Source organism: Ixodes scapularis, unplaced genomic scaffold (assembly GCF_016920785.2).
Source record: "Ixodes scapularis isolate PalLabHiFi unplaced genomic scaffold, ASM1692078v2 ptg000120l_1___fragment_3__unscaffolded, whole genome shotgun sequence".
NCBI classification, from domain to species: Eukaryota; Metazoa; Arthropoda; class Arachnida; order Ixodida; family Ixodidae; genus Ixodes; species Ixodes scapularis.
In genome coordinates this window covers 316672-339789 of record NW_024609918.1, presented here as the reverse complement: position 1 = coordinate 339789, position 23118 = coordinate 316672, and the positions used below count along the sequence as shown (strand labels likewise).

The following is a 23118-nucleotide window of genomic DNA, read 5'->3' as shown; positions in this document are numbered from 1 at the left end:
GAAGTTTCTAATAATTAAGCTTTTTCAAGTTGTTAAAATAAATATATGGTTCCAAATAAAATCCTTTTGAGCGTCATCGAAAACAACTAATGCAGTCAATTTTAGAGTAACTTGAAGCACGTGGGAAGCACGGACGTGCGCTACAGTTACTATTCGTGCAGCAAGCGCAAGGCTAGCGCTTTGAAAACACGGACAACGATCTTGAACTTGTTCATTCTAGCTCGGCGGCGGTTCGGCATGTGTGACGCTCGGGGGCGGCTCTGGGAAGCCTAAAGTATGACGGTTTGCGCAGGCCTTCTTTCCTGTGTGCAGCGTTTCTGTGACGCAGTTTCAATCATTAGTTTAAAGCAGACACCGCCCTGCGCCTCGGATATAAAAGGCCCCACTCACACCTGTGACTCGCACAAGCTGATGCACAACTGCCAGCATACCCTTGTTGTTGTATCGCGCGCCCTTAGTTGAAACCGTAAAGCCAAGAGAATATTCACTCTGATTCTCGAATCATGGCGATAAACAAGTTTCGTCTTGCCCTGCTACAACTGGCGGTGACGCCCAACATTTCGAGAAACCTCGAAAGAGCCAGTGAGCGAATCAAAGAGGCGGCGTCTGCGGGAGCGAAGATGGTCTGCCTTCCTGAATTCTTCAGCTTTCCGTACGAGCCGAAGTACATAACAAAGTACGCCGAGCCGATTCCCGGTAGGACCAGCGAGATGCTGTCAAGTTGGGCCAGTAAAAACCAGGTCTACCTCATCGGCGGAACAATGTCGGAGAGGGAGAATGACAAAACCTACAGCACCTGCTTGGTCTACGGACCGGACGGTGCGCTGCTGGCCAAGCACCGCAAGGTACACCTCTACTCGACCAACGTCCCCAGCAAAGTCGTCTTCAGCGAGACGGGCTTCATGGCACCGGGCGACAAAGTGACCACCTTCGACACACCGTTCTGCAAAGTGGGCATCGCCGTATGCTACGACATCGCGTTTCCGACCTTTGCCGAGCTGTACGAGCGGCTCGGCTGCAAGTTGCTGGTGTATCCGGGAGCGTTCAACATGTACAACGGTCCGCTGTTCTGGGAGCTTTATTCGAGGGCTAGGGCGACCGACAACCAGGTCTACGTGGCGTCCGTGTCGCCCTCGAGGGACGAAACGGCCTATTACGTCTTTTGGGGACACAGCATGCTGGTAGATCCCCTAGGTAAAGTGGTCCGGTCGGCTGGGGCTGGTGAAGAGATTGTGCTTGCTGATGTCGATATAGATTATCTGGATTTAATGAGGAACCAGATGTCCCGCGTCAAACATAGAAGGAACGACCTGTACGAGGTAGTCGTCCGCAGGGACGCGGAAACTAACGTCCAGGCTTAAGACGGACTGCGATCTGCGATAGCGACAGCGCAGTAACATCTGCCATCTACTATACGGGAAGAAATCCGGAGGGTTGTAGGTCGGGTGTTTTATATGTTTGGGCATAAAAATATTTTGTTTGCGAATGTTTTTTTGGTTTTTCGTTGCCTGTAGGCCTGCGAACTTTAGTTTGTTCACATCGCTGTCATTGTTGTTGTTTTACCAACGTGCTTTGTTTTTGATATTGGTTTTATAACCAATGCCACAGTTCTATTATTCAAGAAATTAAATTTGGTGAAAGAGTATTGGTATATTTAAGTTTTATCGAGTACGAAGATCTCATCTGCACCCCAATGGCTCCTTGCATTAGTACAACAACGTGATTGTAACTTTGCCTGACATGAACATCATTTGTCTTGAAACAGTGCAAATGAAAGCTTTGATCTGCCAAGCGTTGCTCTTCTTGAATTTGTACCCGGCTGATTGCTTCTTTGTAAGCACGGTGTATTACTATTCTAGTTTTTTTTTTAACTGCTTTGCGTTATACTTTTTGTCACTCGTCAGTGCTAAATAGCTGTAAATATTAGAGAGTTTTATGGCTAATTCGGATGGTCATTTCCAGGCAGAATATTTTGCCATATCTTCGGCAAGGGCGTTCGCGTGGTCAAAGGCTGGTGGGTGCAAGCTGTTTGTGTGACCCTTTTTAAGCGTGTGTGCCGGCAATTTATTGGCACAAGTTTTGCCCGAGCTCCAAGTGGTGAGGCAGCTTGTCTGCCAGACTGTATCAGGTAATGTCACATCCGAATCGGAAAAGTGAACCAAACGAAACAATGGTCGCTGAAAGCGTCAAATAGCGTGTTCGTGTGGCAAACGAAGCCATCGAGACAGACACCCATTTGTGCTCGGACAAAAGATACCGAAAACAATGAAGGTAAATATAATTTACGTTGTAAAAGTAGCCAACATCTTTGCAATAGTTCGTCCAGCCTGCGCAGGGTAAGAATTTGCTCTGAGACACGAGCTGAACCATACATTACTTTGTTCTAACTGAGTAATAACATTTTATTACACCGCTGGAAAAAGTATGCATAGTGATGCAGTTATTCCTAAACGTGAAAGCAGGGCCACCGATAGCCACATTGTGTTACAGGAAAAAAAACAGCATAGATCTACTGACGTATTCTAACGCTGAAATGACTGCAAACGATAGTGCAAAATGGGCACAAAATTAAATTAAAGTTCCGTCATCTCCCGCTTTGAAGCGGGAGATATCGCAATCAGGTCTTGATGTATACGACACTTCATGTGGCTGAACAATAAAGACCCCTCTCTGCCATTTATGCATGCGTTTTAACAGAGACCCAACACGCAGTGAGGTGTGCAGCGGGGTTTTATGGCTAAACGGACATGCTATGAGCCTTCCCTCTACATACCTCCCCCCCCCTCTTTTTTTTTTTTTTTTTCTTTAAATCATGGGGCCCCGTGCAGGAGGTCCTTTGGATCCGCCCCTTCTCAGCGACCGCTCGCCGCGACCGCCCGATACAAGAAATTCCCAAGCGGGTTTCCCGACACCTATCACTCTAAAAAAAGCCCGTGCGTCTACTTTCCCGCAAAACACTCCGAGAGCCAATCACCGCAACTACTGGAGGCAGCTCAGCGAATGACAATGCCGAAACAGATGTTTAGGCCAAGAAACGCAGTCTGAGTTGTGACATTAAGCAATGCAAAACGTCACGCTTGCATTGCTTAATGTCACAACTCAGATGCGTTTTTTGGTCTAAACATATGTTTCGGCATCGCCATTTGCTGAGCTGCCTCCGTAAGTTGCGGTGATTGGCTCTCCGAGTGTTGTGCGAGAAAGTAGACGCACGGGCTTTTTTTAGAGTGTATATCAAGAAAGATCACGTGATCTCTCCCACAGACCCGTCGAAACGATTTCGATGGGTGCCGTGATTTCACAGGAAGATTGGGACAAACCCCAAAGGCCTCTGAAAAAAACTATGTCGGGTCTCTTACACCCTTCAGATATTTTTGAAGGCCACGTGAGGCTCCTTAGAAAACTTCGACGGAGATCTTAAACTCCACGAAAATGTTTCAAGGTTACGTCAAAACATTCCAGAAATCCTAGTGTTCCCCATAAACGTACCTCTTCACAGTCAAGATTTTTGGAATCGTAATACAACCAAGCAGCGTTTTTCGAACGACCCGTGATGTTCTCTATAAATTCCTTTTTTTCTTGTTTCAAAGTATTTTACAGGCAGTTTTGCTATATATATTTATATTATTTCCATCGTAAGTGAACATTTATATTCTCATTTTCTAAAACCTAAGGCTGCCTGTAATAATCCTATTATTATTATTATCCTTTCTAATTACTTTTCTATGTTTTTGGTTTGTGTGTTTGCCATCTACTATATACTCCCTCATCAAGCCCACTCATGTCGGCATCTGGTTCGTGACCACGGCGCTGCAATTTTGATTGCATCCGGTCATGAACTGACTGAACTCAAGATCCGCCCCGTAATGTATTTCCCGTAAAAAAAAAATACCACATAAATAAAAACACTGTTTTGTGACGAACTCGTTGTACTTCAATGAATATAATCCGTTGAGAGCTATGCCAGATGAGACGTTTCATTTGCAGTGCGTTTTCATTTTGAAAACGCGTTACGGCGGATGTCAACTTCAGAACTCTGATCCTTGTTTTCAAAGCAGAAGATCGATATGCTTTTCATAATTTACAATACTGTTTTGACCCCATAAGAGTGATGTCTAGCTAGGGCCGTTCGCTACACTGCCCACCCTGGGTCCTAAAGCAGCAGTCTCAGTCCTTTTCATCACAGAAAATACAGCCGGCAGACAATGCGCGAGACGTTTTTATTGCTTGTATAGTAGTCCAACCACGTTGGTTATACAAAAACTGCCTGCAGACGTGTTTGAAGCAGGCATGTGCATGAAGCGAACAGGCTTCAAACATTCTTGTAGCGCAACCGTAGATAATGAACCATTATCCAGTGATCATTAGAAACCGAGCGTGTTGGTGCGAGTCAATTTACACCCGAAGGAGTTACGAAATAGGACGGAGCACAAAACACGACATGTCTTTCACTTGAATTGTGTTGAGAAAATCAGATAAAAAGTTTAAAAACACCGCATCACGTCGGTGCGTGAAGCACTCTGTTCAGCTCAGATGTGAGGAATTCCACTTCTGTCTCCTTCCGCATCCTCAAAAAAATTTCTTATTCTACCCCCTCTGTAATTCTGGTATTAGCCGTCACACGTGCGGCCATGAACCACGATCAAGTGAAAGGACTCATCGGAGGTATTTGAAATCTCCAGGGCCCGTTTGCTCGAAGCGTTAACCGCGGCTAAAGTTATGCGCAGTACCTAGGAGAGGAATTTTGAAATCACGTGACTGGCTCGGTAGGGATGCGGGGAAACATGGCGGTGCCCCGGTGTGTGAGCCCCGCTCGCTTTGGAACTATATGTCGTTGTAGCTGCATTATCGGGCTCGTTAGTCGGCAATGAATGGTGCAAGGGGCTTTCGCTGTGCCTTACCTCACTTAAATCGCAAAGCATGAGCAATGACCTCGCCGCATTTTTTAGATAGTCTTTCGATTCTGGTAATTCCTAAGCCTAAATGAACGCGATAATTGTCGTCATGGCAACGTCTTTGGAAAGCGGATTGCCTTGACTCAATCGGCCGGGTATTGATAGCACTACACAAAAGCAGACAACGTCCCAATAGACCTTTTTCTAAATTATCCGAGCATCGAGGAGAATGCTGGAAGCGTAATTCTACGGTCCGCGCGCGCTGGCCTTCTTCTTATAAAGATTCCAAGTAAATAATCATAATAAGGCTTTGACGAACGCGCGTGCAAGGCAAACTTTGTTTTAGTCTTTTTGCTTTAGAACAATTACTCCCAGACAACACACATACTCCTGAGGACGTCCTCAACTGGTCGACTCGTCTTCGTCCTGACAGAGACGTCCTGGGGACGTACTGAACTAGTCGGGAAATATTCGTCCCGTCGAAGACGTCCTGGGGACGTATTGAACTAGTCGGGGAAATATTCGTCCCGTCGAAGACGTCTTTACGACGTCTTCGAATCGCCTTATTTAGGACTAACCATAAGACGCAGTAGTTTTGCGCAGCAAGGGTGCCGTGCCGGCAGTTGAAAACGAAACCACGCTGAGTACGAAACTTTTAGTTGATGTAAATTAACTTTGTTTAAGCATTTCAATAAAAAACATTGATCTGAAACAAAAATAATTATTATTTGTCATAAATGGTTAAGGTATATTTGATATTGCAGTTTAACACATACTCTAGTTATGCGCTGTAAAAGCGGCTGAACTGTATGACGCCATTATCAATTTTGTACGAACAAAGAGCGCGGAGCACGTTGGCGCGAGAAAAGGGAAATGGCTTATGCTCCGGAAATGCTGGAAATTGACGGAGGAATCAACGGACACTCTGAGGAAGGTAAGCAGATCTTAATATTGTTATTTTCGTGTCTCAGATTGATTGTGCGAGTAAAGCTCAAGTTTCGGACTACCGCTAAATGTCAGAAATCAACAGTAACATGTCGGAAAACGCAGCTGCAGCACGGCGCTTTCGCCGTCAGGTAAATCGAAGTGTCGGCGAAACCATTTCTTTGCTGGCTGGTGTTGGGGAGTTCGTTGACGACCGAGAGGACGATCTACACGTCAATGGGGCTGGCCAAGAAAGTGCTGTGGACGAGCATCGCGACGCCGATTTGTGCGAGCCAGGCCAGCCCTCCCGGCGAAATGGCGCCAGCACCGCCGAGTCCCATGCTTTGGAAAGCCTGCAGCGCTTGCTCGTAAAACCCGCCAACGATGGTGAAAACCCAGAGGACCGCTTGAGGGGCTTCAGGAGGCAACTCCAGGAGTGGGCAATTAATAATTTTGTTCCGCACACAGTTGTCACCGCCCTTTTAGCAGTTCTCCGCGGTCACTCGTGTTTTTCGGCACTTCCGAGTTCTGCACGAGCCCTACTGGAAACACCTAGAAAAAGTCCAGGAATCAGAAACATGGGCTCCGGGAAATACTGTCCCTTTGGCTTGGCTGCTGGCCTGGAGGAACTTCTGCGTGGCATTTCCCGGCTTCCTGAACACCTCATCTTGAACTTCAACGTGGACGGCCTGCCACTTGGAAAAAGTTCGAGAAACCAGTTCTGGCCGATTCTTTGCGAAGTCCGGAACGTTCAGAACGTCGCACCATTCATTGTGGGTCTGTTCTGCGGTCAAAGCAAGCCTCCAGATGCAAACGATTTTCTGCACGACTTTGTGCAAGAGCTGAGTGAACTTCTGCAAGAAGGAGTTTGTATCAATGGCACAAAAATTGCTCTTCGTGTTGGGGCCTTCATTCGCGATGCCCCAGCAAAATCATTCATACTGTGCATCAAAGGCCATACTGGCTACTATAGCTGCACAAAGTGCACTGTTCGGGGCACCTACATCAATGGCAGGGTGTGCTTTCCGGATCTGACCGCGAGCCTGAGAACAGATGCCGATTTCCGAAGCATGTCTCAAGAAGAGCACCATCTTGACACTGGGCCGAGTATTTTGCTCGAGCTACCGGTTGACGTTGTCAAACAGGTACCACTCGAATATATGCACTTAGTCTGTCTTGGGGTCGTGCACAAGCTCCTTGTGATGTGGTTTCGAGGGCCTCGACCGACCAGACTGGGAAGCTAGGTGCGAGATACAGTGTCGGCTATGAATATTGCACTGGCACGCTATGTTCCATCTGATTTCAATCGAAAACCACGAAGCCTGTCAGATCTTGATCGCTGGAAGGCTACAGAGTTCAGGTTCTTTTTGTTGTATGGCGGTCCAGTCGTCCTCTCCTCAAGTCTATCAGACAAGATGTATGAGAACTTTCTTGCCCTCCACATTGCCATAACTGTTTTGGCAAGCCCCGCTAGCGACTCAAGCGACATTGATTATGCCGAGAAGCTCTTGCGTTATTTTGTCAAAACCTTCGTAAAGCTCTACGGAGCTGAAAATGTCTCACATAATGTACATGGTTTGGTACATTTGGCTGACGATGTTCGTTCACTTGGGCCCCTGGATGCATGGATCGCTTTTCCTTTCGAGAACCATATGTCCTCGCTGAAGAAACTTCTCCGAAAACCTGACCTCCCTCTTGAGCAGGTGCACAACCGCATTTGTGAAAAGAGGAGAGTACCTTCCAGCCAAGCTGCTGCCAGTAACGAGGTTTTGCTCGATATGAACCACAAAAAGGGCCCACTGTTGTCCCAGTGTCGTGAGCCCCAGTTTCGCAAAGTCACAACTCCGAAGTTCATGCTCAAGAGGGGCAAGAGGGACAGCTGCTGTGTTCTTAGTGACGGTAGTATTGTAACTATTGAGAATATTGCTCACTTCTCACTATCAGGAGAGCCATGTATCATTGGCCGCAAGTTTCTGAGGTGCAGGGACTTCTACACATCACCATGGAGCTCCTCTGTACTTGGTGTCTGTTTGGTGGACCAGGCTTCCAAATTGAATTGCTGGCCGCTGGCCACTGTGCAACACAAGTGTGTCAAGCTTCCATTCAAGGGGCACCATGTTGTTTTTCCACTTGTGCACACCATGATGTAAATTTCAAGTGGTTGACTTTAGAGCAGTCCAGTGTAGACAGCTAGAGTTATTTTTTTAGCTCCGAGTTACAAGGGATTTTTAAGTACAATTTTTCTTGGGTGCGTCTTGCGCATCGTGTAACAATGTTCTTTTATCTTCCATTTGTGTAGAACGAGGTGATTTCCTAGTTGTGAGGTTCCCTGAACAAGACGACGAAGTGGCAGTGGTTCATACCAAGTGGGTGCACGGCAACAGCTGCCTGTGGCCCCCAGAGAAAGAGAGCAGGAGGCTGCGAGAACTAATTAAAAAGGGAGCAACTCCGATGTCGTCATGGAAGAAATTCAAGTGTGTCGAGATGGATGCATACCGTAAGGATTAGCATGGTTCTACATTACACTTATATCTGACTTGAGCTACTATGGCATGCCATGGAGAAAATTTTAGGAGCATTATGTTTGTTAAAGAGCATGTTCCAAGGGTAATATTTGATTGCTTTTTTGCCCCCTCTGAGTTCCTGTTCACTTTTTCAGCCACTTATGAGAAAGCTCAACAGAAACTGCGGATCGCTGAGTGCACATCGGATCTCCAGAGCGAGAATGACCTTGGCAAGGGAAAGCGAAAGAAAATAACTCGACAACTGAGTTCGTCTGACTCTGATGAGCCTGAAGCACAGCATGGAACACAGAAACAAGATACAGACTCTTCAGAACCTCCTACACCACCACGTGGAAGGGAGAAAAGAGGTATATGGAATCATAGGCTTATTTCTTTTTCTGAAAATGTTACAATAATACCCTGTGCCAGATTGCTACTTGTGTAATTTTTAAGATTTGTAGGGTTTCCAAATAACATTTTAGCATTTCTGAGGTATCACTCTTTCCCTGGTCAGCACAAAAATAATTCCTGGAATGTAAATAGGAATGTAAATATTTTTGAGTTTTAGTTTTCAAGTGCTTTAGCATTACCTAATTACACAACTGCTTGTGAATTTTCAGGTGCTGAAAAGACGTGGGGGAAACATACGGAAAAGTGGAAACGCAACAGTGCACTTTGCCATCCGGCTAGCAAAGCAGCCCACCAGACAGCCTCTCGTGAGTTTCCTGCTAACTTTCATCTTTGAGTTGCCTCGTAAAATACATTAATTGTAATACGAGCAGCCTGCAGTTTGGGAATAGTCTTATGATATGCCATCATACTTTTTGCGATAGATATGGTAAGCAACAAATTGGTATCATGGCACTTGTTGAACATTTGTCACAGACTGCAAATTATTTAGTTCTTACATTGGTCTTCATGGTTATACTTAGACCTCTGTGCATTTTTTTTTTAATTTGCTGATTTTTTTTTTTAAATGAAAGTTGGTTTTAATTGGTGAATATGCAGTGATAGTTTACTCATATTTTTCGGTTAATATGTATTGACAAAACGTGCTCTTTTCAATCATGTTTGTCCAAAATATAGTTAGGTTGATATTTTTGAGCTTTTGCTGTCTTTTTAGTTTCACTTAAATTATTTAGTGTGTAATGCTTCCACTTTCATGTGCCGTGCAGACTTGGCGTGCTCTTCTAGGCGCATTGAGGCCCTACCGTTATCTGAATTAATCGTCATGTGGCGTCATATGCAGACAAGACTTACATAGCCTTGGCTACCACTTCCGTTTGGAGGACACACTTCGAATCACGAAATTCTGAATCATAATTCTTGGACCACTTTTTCTTGCCTCCTATATTTAGGACTGTCAAATTGGGTTAGTAGCACAAGCAATAGAAATTGCAAAAAAAAAAATGTATTGCTTTGACCAGAAATAAAATAAAAGCTAACGGCTTGACAGAATGAAAACTGTCCATACCCGATCCCTAATGGCTGTGTTGACCCGTGAACGCTCAGCCAACAGGACACTTAGCGGTCAGGTAGATATCTGAATACTGGGTTGCGCTCAATGACAAGTCCATCCCCTACTTTGGCGCACAGTTCTGGTCTAAAACGCCAACGTTTTGAAACCACATGTTTGAAAATGGAATCGGCATACTTGTATCGGTGCGAGCTGAAAATGCTGAACCCTAAATATAACGAATTTCTCACAGACTTATCCTTTTTCTCACATTCAGAAAGTCAAGGAAGCACTATGATGCATGGGCCGATGGGGCACAAGAGGAATGAAGAAGCTTCTAGTGGTGAGTATACATCTATGTAGTAAATCTGGAGACAAGTTTTGGTGTAGGTACAGAATATTTAATCCGCTTCCTCTCTTGATAGGCATACTTGTAGTGGTGTGAACCAAAAATGCTGAACCCTAGATATGATGATTTTGTCCCACGTTTGTCCCTTTTCTCACATTCAGAAAGTCAAGGAAGCACCATGATGCATCGGGCAATGGGGCACAAGAGGAATGAAGAAGCTTTTACTGGTGAGGATATGTTCATGTAGTAAATTTGCAGTCAGGATGTTTTGGTGTAGCTACAGGAAATTTAATGTGCTCCCTTTCTAGGTCTTGACAAGCAAGTAATTCGTATTTTGCACACAATCCGGCTCCGGGTGGAACAGCATTCTATGCAGCTGGATACCATTCTGGGAATCCTAAACAGCAGTGGAGCAATGAACGTACCCAACGACGAAATACTTGAAGAACCTTTTGACAACGTGGATGACTTTCTGGTGTTTGACAAAAAATTGAAGACATGCAAAGCGACAAAGGAAAGCTTGTGAGTGTTATGGCATTATTGTTTGTTTTTGTTAAAATTGCAGGCTTTAATTGACCTCACTGACTGCAATGCAGGTCAATCAGCTGGCAGCAGTAGGAGGTTCGTCGGTGGGCAACAACACTCGTGGCGTGCTAGAACAGTTGATGACCCAGAAGGTGGCGGTGAAATTCAGCTGGCTGGGTCAAAGGGAGAAGATGAAGTTTAAAGACCTCGACTACCCGGATGTCATCTACAGTAAGTATGAATAAGTCTTAATGTATGTTTGGGGCAGGAAGGTGCATTTTAGTGGCTTCTTGTGTTGCCAAGCTCCACAATCCAAGAGGAAAGCTGCTTTCAGGATATTAGGCCACTCAATATACGATGCTAACTTGCATGCCACAGGGTGAGATTCCATGCTACACAAAATGTGATTCGCTCGTTTAACCAGAACCAAATAGACCCGACATGCAGTTTTGTTCTAACAGCTGTTCACAGAATATAATCCGTTCACTCCTAAGCTGTTAGTTTAGTGGAGACTACAAAAAGGTCGCCCTGGGTATGTAATGTATAAATAAATAAGAAACCACAGTGTTGGGCTGTTTTTTCGTAGATCGATCTAGGAACATTGGGTCTTAATGGAAGGTGCATGTGCTAGTTCGTGCTTGTAGCTTTTGCTGCTCTGCCATCATAAAAGGTGAACGCAATATTGGCGATTTTCATGCTGCATTTTCTAACCAACTTTCACGGATTCACGTTTAGGCTGCCAGGTGCTCTCATACTTGCTTCACTCGTGCAAGCTAGCTGTCAAGCGAACCAGACTTGACAGCTTTGTGCCCTAAGTGGGAAGTCCTGTCAGTATTGCAGAAGTCACCAGTAGCATGCTTATTTATTTGCATAAAGTACAATGTACAGGATACTGGAGGCTTGTGTAAAACGCTGTCACAAGGACAGCTTGACAAAGCCACAGGCCCTACATTGGCATTTCTGCATTTCATGTTGTAATCAAGGTTATGACATTCCACTAATAGTTTTGATGACAGACTCCATTTAAATCTATAAGGGCACTAAAGAGGTTTTTGTAGATGCTTGTTTTTGTTTTCATATAACATAGTAAGTGCCAGTTAATATGTATTCAAAGTTTCATGTCACAAAACAGATTATTAAGCCCGTGACGATAGAAATACATGAGGTTTCCCCTCGCCTTCTTCGGAGGGTGCGATGTGCCAGCTCGTCTGCTCCCCGGGGCGTTCGCTTGCAATGTTTGCGGAAGACATTTTCCTTCGCCCCCAAGGATCCCGTCCATAATTCTTATCATGTGGGGAATGCGGTTTCTAAAGGATTGTGAGAGATTAGGCATCTAAGAGGGCACAGCTGACTGTGGACGGAACCAACACTGAAAAGTAGCGCGCATACGAATCACTCCTTGCGGGAAACTACCGCTCCCGAGTGACTGGCAAGCGCTTTTTGTCGTTTGGCAATGGTTCAGCCTCTGCGATATATCGCAGAAAAATTAATTTCAATTATATTTTAATATGTAAATAGGTGGCACAGGATTGTGAATTGTGGATCTTAAGGACGCTTTGAGCTCCAGGAATGAGTTATGTCCAAGAACAGACAACCTCAGAAACTTTTTCAGTGCTAATTTAAGCATACTTACAATGCAAGCTCTGGCATTGCAAAAATGCATTTCGACGCTGTAATGCTACAACAGCTTTGCCGTGTAACATACTACTGTGAGCAATACGAAAGTGAACACGGGATCATGTGGCAAGTAAACTCAAACCGTTCTTTTGTGATACATGGTAGCGACTATTACTAGAAGTAATGTTGGAGGCTATGTACTGTGTGCTCCCGTATTTCCTTTGATGTCACCCGCAGTACTAGCACATTATCCTTTTCAATTGAGCCTTTTCGGCCCTCGCAAGTTACATGGCAACCTCATCCCAGTGTTTATAGTGCTGTCTGTAGGTTGTATAGACACCCTCTAATTAAAACAGGTTCAGGCATTATACATATTTGAGTTTCTAATATGGATATACATGTCAATATAATCAGTTAAAATAAATCCCCAAATTTATTTCAGGAGCCGTAAAGAAAAACAAGCGGTTGGAAACGGACAAGGCAGAAGTTTGGGAGGTTATAAAAACATGGCTGAAGCATGCCGCAGAAAAACTGAAGAAGGAGCAGCGGAAGCTGCAGCCTGATGAATAATAAGATTATTTGTTGCATACAGTGGAACACTTCTAGTCAAACTTTTAATCCTGTAATGCCCAGAGTGATACTGAGCGTCGTTGGTTGTTTGTAACTTACGCTGTGGAAAGTAGACATATCTCAATTTCTTTTTCAACTACAAAAGATACTGGCTGTATCAGATGTTATACATTGGGCAATTAATAAACTATATCTATGAACAACACTGAGTTTATTGATATTGAGTAGACAGTCCTTGCACCTTTGAGGGGGGGGGGGACTGCGCTTTCTTCCACATCATTTGCAAGATATGTCTGAAACCTGCCTTCCATGTTAACCATAGTTGAAGTTGTTGACAATGTGGATGCACTACTAAGTTCCCCAAATCCATTTTTTAGATATGATATCATAAACCTGTGTGTATTGTGTGCAGTTCCCCGTTAGCACTGTACCAGCCACGAGGGTGTCGTGACTTGGCACGTCACTGCGCCAACCAGTCATGTGACATGCTTTGCATGCCGGATAGGCTTGTAGCATTGGCTGCAGTACATCAGAAGGCAACACTGGGTATGGTGGCCACACTTGGGATATGCGTCCTGGAAACACGCTGGGGCCGGACAAATTGCTCTCTTGAGGACTACAAAAAGCGTCCCGGACGTTTCTACGAGACGCTCTTAAAGGGTCACTCCAGAGTTTTCTGAGATGGCTTACTTATGGCCGTAACTCGACCTATGTGCTCTAAGCACCCCAAAAATCCAACAGTTACAGTCATGTGCGGCCTATTTTCCTATTAGAAATGTGATCAAGGATCGCGAACTTCAGACTTACAGACGGCACCACCGAGCCCGGCCGAATCTGGTCGAACGACGAAGGGCGCTCGTGAGCCAATCGCGAGCGCCGTACGTCATCGGACCAGATTCGGCTGGGTTCGGTGGCACCATCTGTAGGTCAGAGTTGCGATCCTTGATCAGACTTTTAATAAAGAAATAGGCCGCAGATGACTGTAAGTGTTGGATTTTTGGGTCACGTAGAGCACGTAGATCAAGTTACGGTCATAAGTAGGCCATCTCAGAAATCTCTGGGGTGCCCTTTAAGACGTCCTCAGAATGTCCTTGTGTCGTCTGTGTGGATGTTTCCAGGACACCGTCAGGACGTGGTGGGGCCGGAGAAATGAACCTGCTGGGGATCATTTGAGGACCTGTAAAGACGTCCTGGGAAGGTCTCTCCTTTCACATAGGGACGCCCTTAGGATGTCCTCAGGGCGTGCTTATGTCATCTGTGTGGACGTTTCCAGGACGTCCTCACCACGTGGTGGGGCCGGACAAATGGACCTGCTGGGGATCATTTGAGGACCCCGTAGAAACGTCCTCGGGAGGTCTTTACGTCCCCATGTCGACAACCTTAGTATGTCCTCAGGATGTCCTTGCGTTGTCTGGGCTACTGCAGACGCCAGCACGAGCAGCGCGTGTGACTACACTCGCAGTATGCACCTGGGTGCTCGGGAAGTTTATACGCTGTCTGTTTTTGTGTGCTATAAATACTTGGCCGATTGAGTCAAGGCAATCCGCTCTCCAAAGAGGTTGCCATGCCGACAATTATCCCGTCCATTTAGGCTTAGGACTGGCCAGAATCGAAAGACTATCATAAAAATGCGGCGAGGTCATTGCTCGTGCTTTTCGATTGAGGTGAAGTATGGCAAAGCGAAAGCCTCCTGACCATTCGTTGCTGACTAACGCGCCCGATATTGCAGCTACAACGACATATTAGTTCTAAAGCGAGCGGGGCTCACTCACCGGGGCACCGCCATGCTTCCCCGCATCCCTACCAAGCCAGTCACGTGATTTCAAAATCCCTCTCCTAGGTACTGCGGATAGCTTTAGCCGCGGTTCGCGCTTCGAGCAAACGGGCCCTGGAGATTTCAAATAGCTCCGATGAGCCCTTTCACTTGATTGTGGTTCATGGCCGCACGTGTGACGGCTGATACCAAAATTACAGAGGGTGCACAATAAGAAATTGTTTTGAGGATGCGGAAGGAGACAGAAGTGGAATTCCTCACATCTGAGCTGAACAGAGTGCTTCACGCACCAACGTGATGCGGTGTTCTTAAACTTTTGATCTGTTTTTCTCAACACACTTCAAGTGAAAGACATGTCGTGTTTTGTGCTCCGTCCTATTTCGCAACTCCTTCGCGTGTAAATTGACTCGCACCAACACGCTCGGTTTCTAATGATCACTGCACTCTTAGAAAAAAGGGTATGACAGTCCTCCCTTAGGGGAGGAACCGTCTTGTAACCTATGTTCCTTTAGAAAGGGAGAAAAGTTCGTCCCTGAAGCAGGGGAGCAAAGTTCCTTTGTCGCTTGCATCTCAATATAGCGGCCCCGAATCGAGCAAATCGATCCCAATAAGGCTTGGCGAGGACGCTACGTCTCTTGTACCGGACGAGAGCAGCAGCAAATAAAAGCGTAACACGAGCTTTCCGCAAACTGTGTTTATTTCCGAAGCCAGATTCCCTCCACAGGTACAGACACTTGTGTTTCGAAAGCAGTTACTCAGTCTTGTAGGATTAATGAACAAAAAGTTTTTCAACCATGTACTCAGTCTTCTCGTCGACAGCACTGCGATGTTAAACGGAGACAACCGATACCCAGTTACTTCGCGCACTTTGCGTCTTACCGTTGGTGTTCCTCAAGTCATAATTCCTTCGTCAACCGCACATCACGGAAAGGGCAAACTCAATCCGCGAAACAAAAAGCCGCTCTCAAAAGAACAAACGTCGAAGCCGCTGTTTATCGCGTAGTGTGAAAGGTTAAATCGCTAGCCACCAGATGGCGGGGTCAAGCAGAGTAATTGCAAGTAGTTAGGCTAGGTGGCGCTAGGTACCGCTAGAACACTATATAGCTCCTACGGAGCAGAGTAGCGCAATCCTTTGAACCCCGTGCTTTGCCGACAACATGGCCGACAGAGCGGCTCGGCGCGAGTCACGTGGTACTGAGGGTTCCAGGAGGCGGCCCGCCCTATGGGAGGGAGAATACATGGAGATCGCCACAACACGGCTGATCAAAAAATGAGCGGAGAGTTCAGACTTTTCAAAACTAGTCTGTCGTGAAGTTAGTAAATCACTAAACACTTTATCAAAGTTTTAATAATATCGGATGCGTGTGCAAATTTTGAGAAGGCAATTTCCAAGGCAATGGCGTTTGAAGCAGACGATTTTTGCTCGCAGCGGAGATGGGCTTTTCGGGTTGGCGGGAGCGGGTCACGTGAATGGTGTGACGTCGCCGTGTCGTCTGCTGCATGATGCCGCTGAGGCAATTTTTAAAAAAAAGTTACGTCCTTGCGTGGCACAAAACTTAGCGCAAATTATTCGAAAAAGTTCCATTATTACGTCAAAAACAACTTCCATTCCGTACATCCCCACAATACTGAAGAAACAACGATTTTCTCACGTTCTCCATGCATTTCTGACCGCAGTTGGAACCTCCGGGTGTTCGCCGCTAGTCGCCGAGAGGCGGCGTTCTAGATTGCGCTACTCTGCTCCGAAGGAGCTATATAGTGCTCTAGGTACCGCCCAATTCATGTTCTACAAAAAGTGTTTTGCTCTCCTCAGGCCGCTACTGCGCTTGGGCACTCTACTATACACACGTTACACTCATTACAAGCATCAGCTGAACATACATTGAGCACATACACGGCACACACAAATATCAATAGAACGGAACACCACACTAACCCGAACACTACACTCGTGATCTGCGTTTCCGTCTTTTATACTGGTCGTTTTGAACGTACGGAACGTTTCGGTGACTCCCTAAGCAATAAAAAATATTCCCAGCATGTTGATTTTTTCCCAGCAATGTCATACCTGTGAGAGTATTTTGAATGGCTCAGGGGATTAATCTCTTATCAAAAAGTAAACGCTCGATCATGCCCTAATTATTTGAAAGCCAATAAATCATGCCGCTCCAATGCGGTTCGAAGGCATGAGTTTGTTTCCCCACACGCACGTCATAGCCTTTATTTCCATTGGTTTTTTCTATTTGTGCTGTTCGCGCAAAGCTGCAATTGCCGCCTTGAATTAATTTTTGTAGAGCGGATATTCACTCAGCTGGAAGTGATGCTTCACGGGCAGAGAAATTGCTTTTCGATCAACTTGAATGCAGTCAAAGCCGTGACTTGCGGCAGGTGTTAAGTGTACGGAGCTACGCCGTGGCGAGCCTGAAAACTTCTAGCGCTCATCCCAGCGCGCCACTTGGAGGGCAGTTTCTCCAGGAACCGTAGTATATTTAAACAGCAAAATAAAGGGTAGCTTTTTTCTTTTTTTTCGATTTTACCTACTATTGTTTTTTAATGCCGAAATTCCATACTGTAAATATACGTACTTTCCGTCACGATTTCGCACTGTTCAGTCCTTGCCCCAGAGCGCAATCGCTCTCGGGGACGAGACGATTCCGACAGTCACATTGGCCACTGTTTGATAGCGATAGGACCTTCTACTGTTCAGACCAGCGTTCTAACATGACTATCCGCACGCTAATCGATTGCACGTAATCCCTCAAGTGGTATTAAACTTTTTAATGTAAAGCGCATGTCAACCTGCGACACATCGCCCCCTCCGATCACGGCCCGAGCAACGGCATCAATGCCCGACAGTTTACGATCTCATCTTGTTGTTACACCACTGATACGCGAACACACGGTCCAATCAGCGATAATTCCAGTCTTCTGTTCGCAACCCACAACACTGCTACACGATGTTGCAACTATGTTGCTGACACGCACAAATACAGAACCACGTTGAATTCCGGTTGCACTCGGCATCGGAAAACAGAACTGAATTTAGGACGGAAGGCATAGGCAGCCGGCAGCAAAACCTGCCTGTCTTGGACGCAGTTCCTGCGGTTTCCATAACGTCGAAAACGTCGACACAGTTCCGCGTGGTTTCGCTACCAACTGTAGTTCCGTGCCGCGCGAGTCCCGCAATCCGGAGACGGCCATCCCCCAGTGTACGTGGCGCTGCTGGCACTGCTCCGGAACTCCGCTGTTTCTAGCGGCTTCGTTTGCTCGTTTGATAAAATTAGTGATAAAAACGTCAATGCAACCGAAATGTTCTGCACGTTTAGACCAGAAGACGGAATTACAGGCGCCCTTCGCTGCCGCTGAAGCTCAATCAACTCAACAGCTATTTATTAAACAACGTGCGCGACCTTCTCGAAAAACGAAACCGAAAGAAGATGAGTCGTGAGGGCGAACGTTTTCTCCCGTCTGCCTGGAGAAGGAGAAAAACGTTTCGTTCCTCCCCTTTTCTCGTGTCCGCTTGGGGGCGCGTCAGTAGAAGGGAGGAAGACGCGCCGTTGCTACTTTTTTCCTCCATTTTGTCTTAGAGTGTGGATTATGGTTCATTATCTACGGATGCGCTACAAGAATGTTTGAAGCCTGTTCGCTTCATGCACATGCCTGCTTCAAACACGTCTTCAGGCAGTTTTTGTACGACCAACGTGGTTGGACCACTATACAAGCAATAAACACGTCTCGCGCATTGTCTGCCGGCTGTATTTTCTGTGATGAAATAGGACTGAGACTGCTGCTTTAGGACCCAGGGTGGGCAGTGTAGCGAACGGCACTAGCTAGACATCACTTTTATGTGGTAAAAACAGTATTGTAAATTATGCAAAGCATGTCGATCTTCTGGTTTGAAAACAAGGATCAGAGTTCTGAAGTTGACATCCGCCGTAACGCATTTTCAAAATGAAAACGCACTGCAAATGAAACGGCGCATCTGGCGTAGCTCTGCACGGATTATATTCATTGAAGTACAACGAGTTCGTCACAAAATAGTGTTTTTATTTATGTGGTATTATTATTTTTTTTTTACGGGGAATACATTACGGGGCGGATCTTGAGTTCAGTTAGTTCATGACCGAATGCAATCAAAATTGCAGCGCCGTGGTCACGAACCAGATGCCGACATGAGTGGGCTTGATGAGGGAGTATATAGTAGATGGCAAACACACAAACCAAAAACATAGAAAAGTAATTAGAATGGATAATAATAAAAATAGGATTATTACAGGCAGCCTTAGGTTTTAGAAAATGAGAATATAAATGTTCACTTACGATGGAAATAATATAAATATATATAGAAAACTGCCTGTAAATTACTTTGAAAAAAAAAAAAAGAAAGAAATTTATAGAGAACATCACGGGCCGTTCAAAAAACGCTGCTTGGTTGTATTACGATTCCAAAAATCTTGACTTTGTAGAGGTAAGTTTATGGGGAACACTAGGATTTCTGGAATGTTTTGACGTAACCTTGAAACATTTTCGTGGAGTTTAAGATCTCCGTTGAAGTTTTTTAAGGAGCCTCACGTGGCCTTCAAAATATCTGAAGGGTGTAAGAGACCCGTCATAGTTTTTTTCAGAGGCCTTTGGGGTTTGTTCTAATCTTCCTGTGAAACCATGGCACCCATCGAAATCGTTTTGACGGGTCTGTGGGAGAGATTACGTGATCTGTCTTGATATACACTCTAAAAAAAGCCCGTGCGTCTACTTTCTCGCACAACACTCGGAGAGCCAATCACCGCAACTTACGGAGGCAGCTCAGCAAATGGCGATGCCGAAACATATGTTTAGACCAAAAAAGGCATCTGAGTTGTGACATTAAGGAATGCAAGCGTGACGTTTTGCATTGCTTAATGTCACAACTCAGACTGCGTTTTTTGGCCTAAACATATGTTTCGGCATTGTCATTCGCTGAGTTGCCTCCAGTAGTTGAGGTAATTGGCTCTCCGAGGTGTTGTGTGCGAAAGTAGACGCACGGGCTTTTTTTAGAGTGATAGGTGTCGGGAAACCCGCTTGGGAATTTCTTGTATCGGGCGGTCGCGGCGAGCGGTCGCTGAGAAGGGGCGGATCCAAAGGACCTCCTGAACGGGGCCCCATAATTTAAAGAAAAAAAATATAGAAAAAAAAGGGGGGGGGAAGGTATGAAGAGGGAAGGCTCATAGCATGTTAGTTTAGCCATAAAACCCCGCTGCACACCTCACTGCGTGTTGGGTCTTTGTTAAAACGCATGCATAAATGGCAGAGAGGGGTCTTTATTGTTCAGCCACATGAAGTGTTGTACATCGAGACCTGATTGCGATATTTCCCGCTTCAAAGCGGGAGATGACGGAATTTTAATTTAATTTTGTGCCATTTTGCACTATCTTTTGCAGTCATTTCAGCGTTAGAATACGTCAGTAGATCTATTTTTTTTTCCTGTAACACAATGTGGCTATCGGTAGCCCTGCTTTCACGTTTAGGAATAACTGCATCACTATGCATACTTTTTTTTTTTTCCAGCGGTGTAATAAAATGTTAGTACTCAGTTTAAAACAGAGTAATGTATGGGGCAGCTCGTGTCTCAAAGCAAATTCTTACCCTGCGCAGGCTGGACGAACTATTGCAAAGATGTTGGCTACTTTTACGACGTAAATTATATTTACCTTCATTGTTTTCGGTATCTTTTGTCCGAGCACAAATGGGTGTCTGTCTCGATGGCTTCGTTTGCCACACGAACACGCTATTTGACGCTTTCAGCGACCATTGTTTCGTTTGGTTCACTTTTCCGATTCCGATGTGACGATACCTGATACAGTCTGGCAGACAAGCTGCCTGACCACTTGGAGCTCGGGCAAAACTTGTGCCAATAAATTGCCGGCACACACGCTTAAGGGGGAACACTGGTCTTGGAGCTTTTTTTTCTTATTTTATCACCAAACCCAATGAAACTGCACAGGCTTGTTCAGCTTTTTGTGCTGATTTCATATATCTGGTCATTTTGTCAGTCAGTAGAATTGTCCTCAAAATAATTAAAACTTGCCTGCCTTTGTTCGGAAAAACAATAGAAAAAAAACTGCTCAGCAAAATATTCTTTTTAATACGTGGCTAGAGACTACGAAGTGTAGAGAATGCAATGTTGGAAGCACTTTTAAGATAAACTCATTATTAGTGATTATACCACATATTGAAGTTCAGTGCTCAATGCATGGTTAACAAGTAATAAAGCAAAAGATCAAATAGAAAATTTTCTAGACTTATATATATTAAAAAATCTGATCTCAACATTGTATGCTTCACACATTCAGCTACACATTTTAGGAACGGTTATATTTCTATCTGCTCTAGATGCTGAGATATCCCTCCTGCAAATTTTTATCGAGTCAAAAAATTGTGTTTTGTCAAAACAATGTTTTAGAGTCAACTTCAATGCGCATTCAGCCCACATAGATGCTATAAGTTGATTTATAGCTAAATATTCATCCACGAAATTATAAGCCTGGTAGATTCAGAAGAACAACAGCCACTGCCATTTTCAAAAGAATGCAGTTTTAGGAAGTTTTTGGCTTCAAGGACCCATGTCCCCCCTTAAGAAGGGCCACACAAACAGCTTGCACCCACCAGCCTTTTACCACGCGAACGCCCTTGCCGAAGATATGGCAAAATATTCTGCCTGGAAATGACCATCCGAATTAGCCATAAAACTCTCTAATATTTAGAGCTATTTAGCACTGACGAGTGACAAAAAGTATAACGCAAAAAACGTGGTGTTAAAAAAAACAACAAAAAAAAAAAACCCTAGAATAATAATACATCGTGCTTGCAAAGAAGCAATCAGCCGGGTACAAATTCAAGAAGAGTAACGCTTGGCAGATCAAAGCTTTTATTTGCACTCTTTCAAGACAAATGATGTTCATGTCAGGCAAAGTTACAATCACGTTGTTGTACCAATGCAAGGAGCGATTGGGGTGCAGAGGAGATCTTCGTACTCGATAAAACTTAAATATACCAATACTGTTTCACCAAATTTAATTTCTTGGGTAATAGAACTGTGGCATTGGTTATAAAACCAATATCAAAAACAAAGCACGTTGGTAAACAACAACAACGACAGCGATGTGAACAAACTAAAGTTCGCAGGCCTACAGACAACGAAAAAAAAAAAAAACATTCGCAAACAAAATATTTTTATGCCCAAACATATAAAACACCCGACCTACAACCCTCCGGATTTCTTCCCGTATAGTAGATGGCAGATGTTACTGCGCTGTCGCTATCGCAGATCGCAGTCCGTCTTAAGCCTGGACGTTAGTTTCCGCGTCCCTGCGGACGACTACCTCGTACAGGTCGTTCCTTCTATGTTTGACGCGGGACATCTGGTTCCTCATTAAGTCCAGATAGTCTATCTCGACATCAGCAAGCACAATCTCTTCACCAGCCCCAGCCGACCGGACCACTTTACCTAGGGGATCTACCAGCATGCTGTGTCCCCAAAAGACGTAGTAGGCCGTTTCGTCCCTCGAGGGCGACACGGACGCCACGTAGACCTGGTTGTCGGTCGCCCTAGCCCTCGAATAAAGCTCCCAGAACAGCGGACCGTTGTACATGTTGAACGCTCCCGGATACACCAGCAACTTGCAGCCGAGCCGCTCGTACAGCTCGGCAAAGGTCGGAAACGCGATGTCGTAGCATACGGCGATGCCCACTTTGCAGTACGGTGTGTCCAAGGTGGACACTTTGTCGCCCGGTGCCATGAAGCCCGTCTCGCTGAAGACGACTTTGCTGGGGACGTTGGTTGAGTAGAAGTGTACCTTGCGGTGCTTGGCCAGCAGCGCACCGTCCGGTCCGTAGACCAAGCAGGTGCTGTAGGTTTTGTCATTTTCCCTCTCCGACATTGTTCCGGCGATGAGGTAGACCTGGTTTTTACTGGCCCAACTTGACAGCATCTCGCTGGTTTTTCCGGGAATCGGCTCGGCGTACTTTGTTATGTACTTCGGCTCGTACGGAAAGCTGAAGAATTCAGGAAGGCAGACCATCTTCGCTCCCGCAGACGCCGCCTCTTTGATTCGCTCACTGGCTCTTTCGAGGTTTCTCGAAATGTTGGGCGTCACCGCCAGTTGTAGCAGGGCAAGACGAAACTTGTTCATGGCCATGATTCGAGAATCAGAGTGGATATTCTCTTGGCTTTACGGTTTCAACTAAGAGCGCGATACAACAACAAGGGTATGCTGGCAGTTGTGCATCAGCTTGTGCGAGTCAGAGGTGTGAGTGGGGCCTTTTATATCCGAGGCGCATGGCGGTGACTGCTTTAAACTAACGATTAAAGGAACGTCACAGAAACGCTGCACACAGGAAAGAAGGCCTGCGCAGACCGTCATACTTTAGGCTTCCCAGAGCCGCCCCCGAGCGTCACACCTGCCGAACCGCCGCCGAGCTAGAATGAACAAGTTCAAGATCGTTGTCCGTGTTTTCGAAGCGCTAGCCTT

General features: G+C 45.5%; 3 protein-coding genes across 3 annotated transcripts; 2 read left to right on the top strand and 1 right to left on the bottom strand.

Annotated features, from left to right (window-relative positions):
• Positions 1-503: 503 nt before the first annotated feature.
• LOC120850753 (omega-amidase NIT2-like) lies at positions 504-1361 on the top strand. The gene has a single exon (XM_040223383.1). It carries the CDS (start codon positions 504-506, stop codon positions 1359-1361), a length of 858 nt encoding a protein of 285 aa, XP_040079317.1.
• Positions 1362-5610: 4249 nt separating this feature from the next.
• On the top strand, positions 5611-13044 carry LOC115323494. The gene is made up of 8 exons (XM_040223384.3): positions 5611-5826; positions 8116-8313; positions 8476-8688; positions 8941-9036; positions 10054-10119; positions 10287-10352; positions 10434-10881; positions 12710-13044. Exons 1-7 carry the CDS (start codon positions 5766-5768, stop codon positions 10649-10651), a joined length of 918 nt encoding a protein of 305 aa, XP_040079318.1. The 5' UTR covers positions 5611-5765; the 3' UTR covers positions 10652-10881; positions 12710-13044.
• Positions 13045-21481: 8437 nt separating this feature from the next.
• On the bottom strand, positions 21482-22785 carry LOC115323392 (omega-amidase NIT2-like). The gene has a single exon (XM_040206669.2). It carries the CDS (start codon positions 22783-22785, stop codon positions 21928-21930), a length of 858 nt encoding a protein of 285 aa, XP_040062603.2. The 3' UTR covers positions 21482-21927.
• Positions 22786-23118: the final 333 nt, after the last annotated feature.

What these genes read in the sequence shown, in the direction of transcription:
- LOC120850753 (XM_040223383.1), top strand. Translation starts at nt 504, where the DNA reads ATGGCGATAAACAAGTTTCGTCTTGCCCTGCTACAACTGGCGGTGACG.
- LOC115323494 (XM_040223384.3), top strand. Translation starts at nt 5,766, where the DNA reads ATGGCTTATGCTCCGGAAATGCTGGAAATTGACGGAGGAATCAACGGA. An exon ending in TGTCGAGATGGATGCATACC is followed by an intron (nt 8,314 to 8,475) that starts GTAAGGATTAGC and finishes TCACTTTTTCAG; the next exon opens with CCACTTATGAGAAAGCTCAA. An exon ending in GAATGAAGAAGCTTCTAGTG is followed by an intron (nt 10,120 to 10,286) that starts GTGAGTATACAT and finishes TCTCACATTCAG; the next exon opens with AAAGTCAAGGAAGCACCATG.
- LOC115323392 (XM_040206669.2), bottom strand. Translation starts at nt 22,785, where the DNA reads ATGGCCATGAACAAGTTTCGTCTTGCCCTGCTACAACTGGCGGTGACG.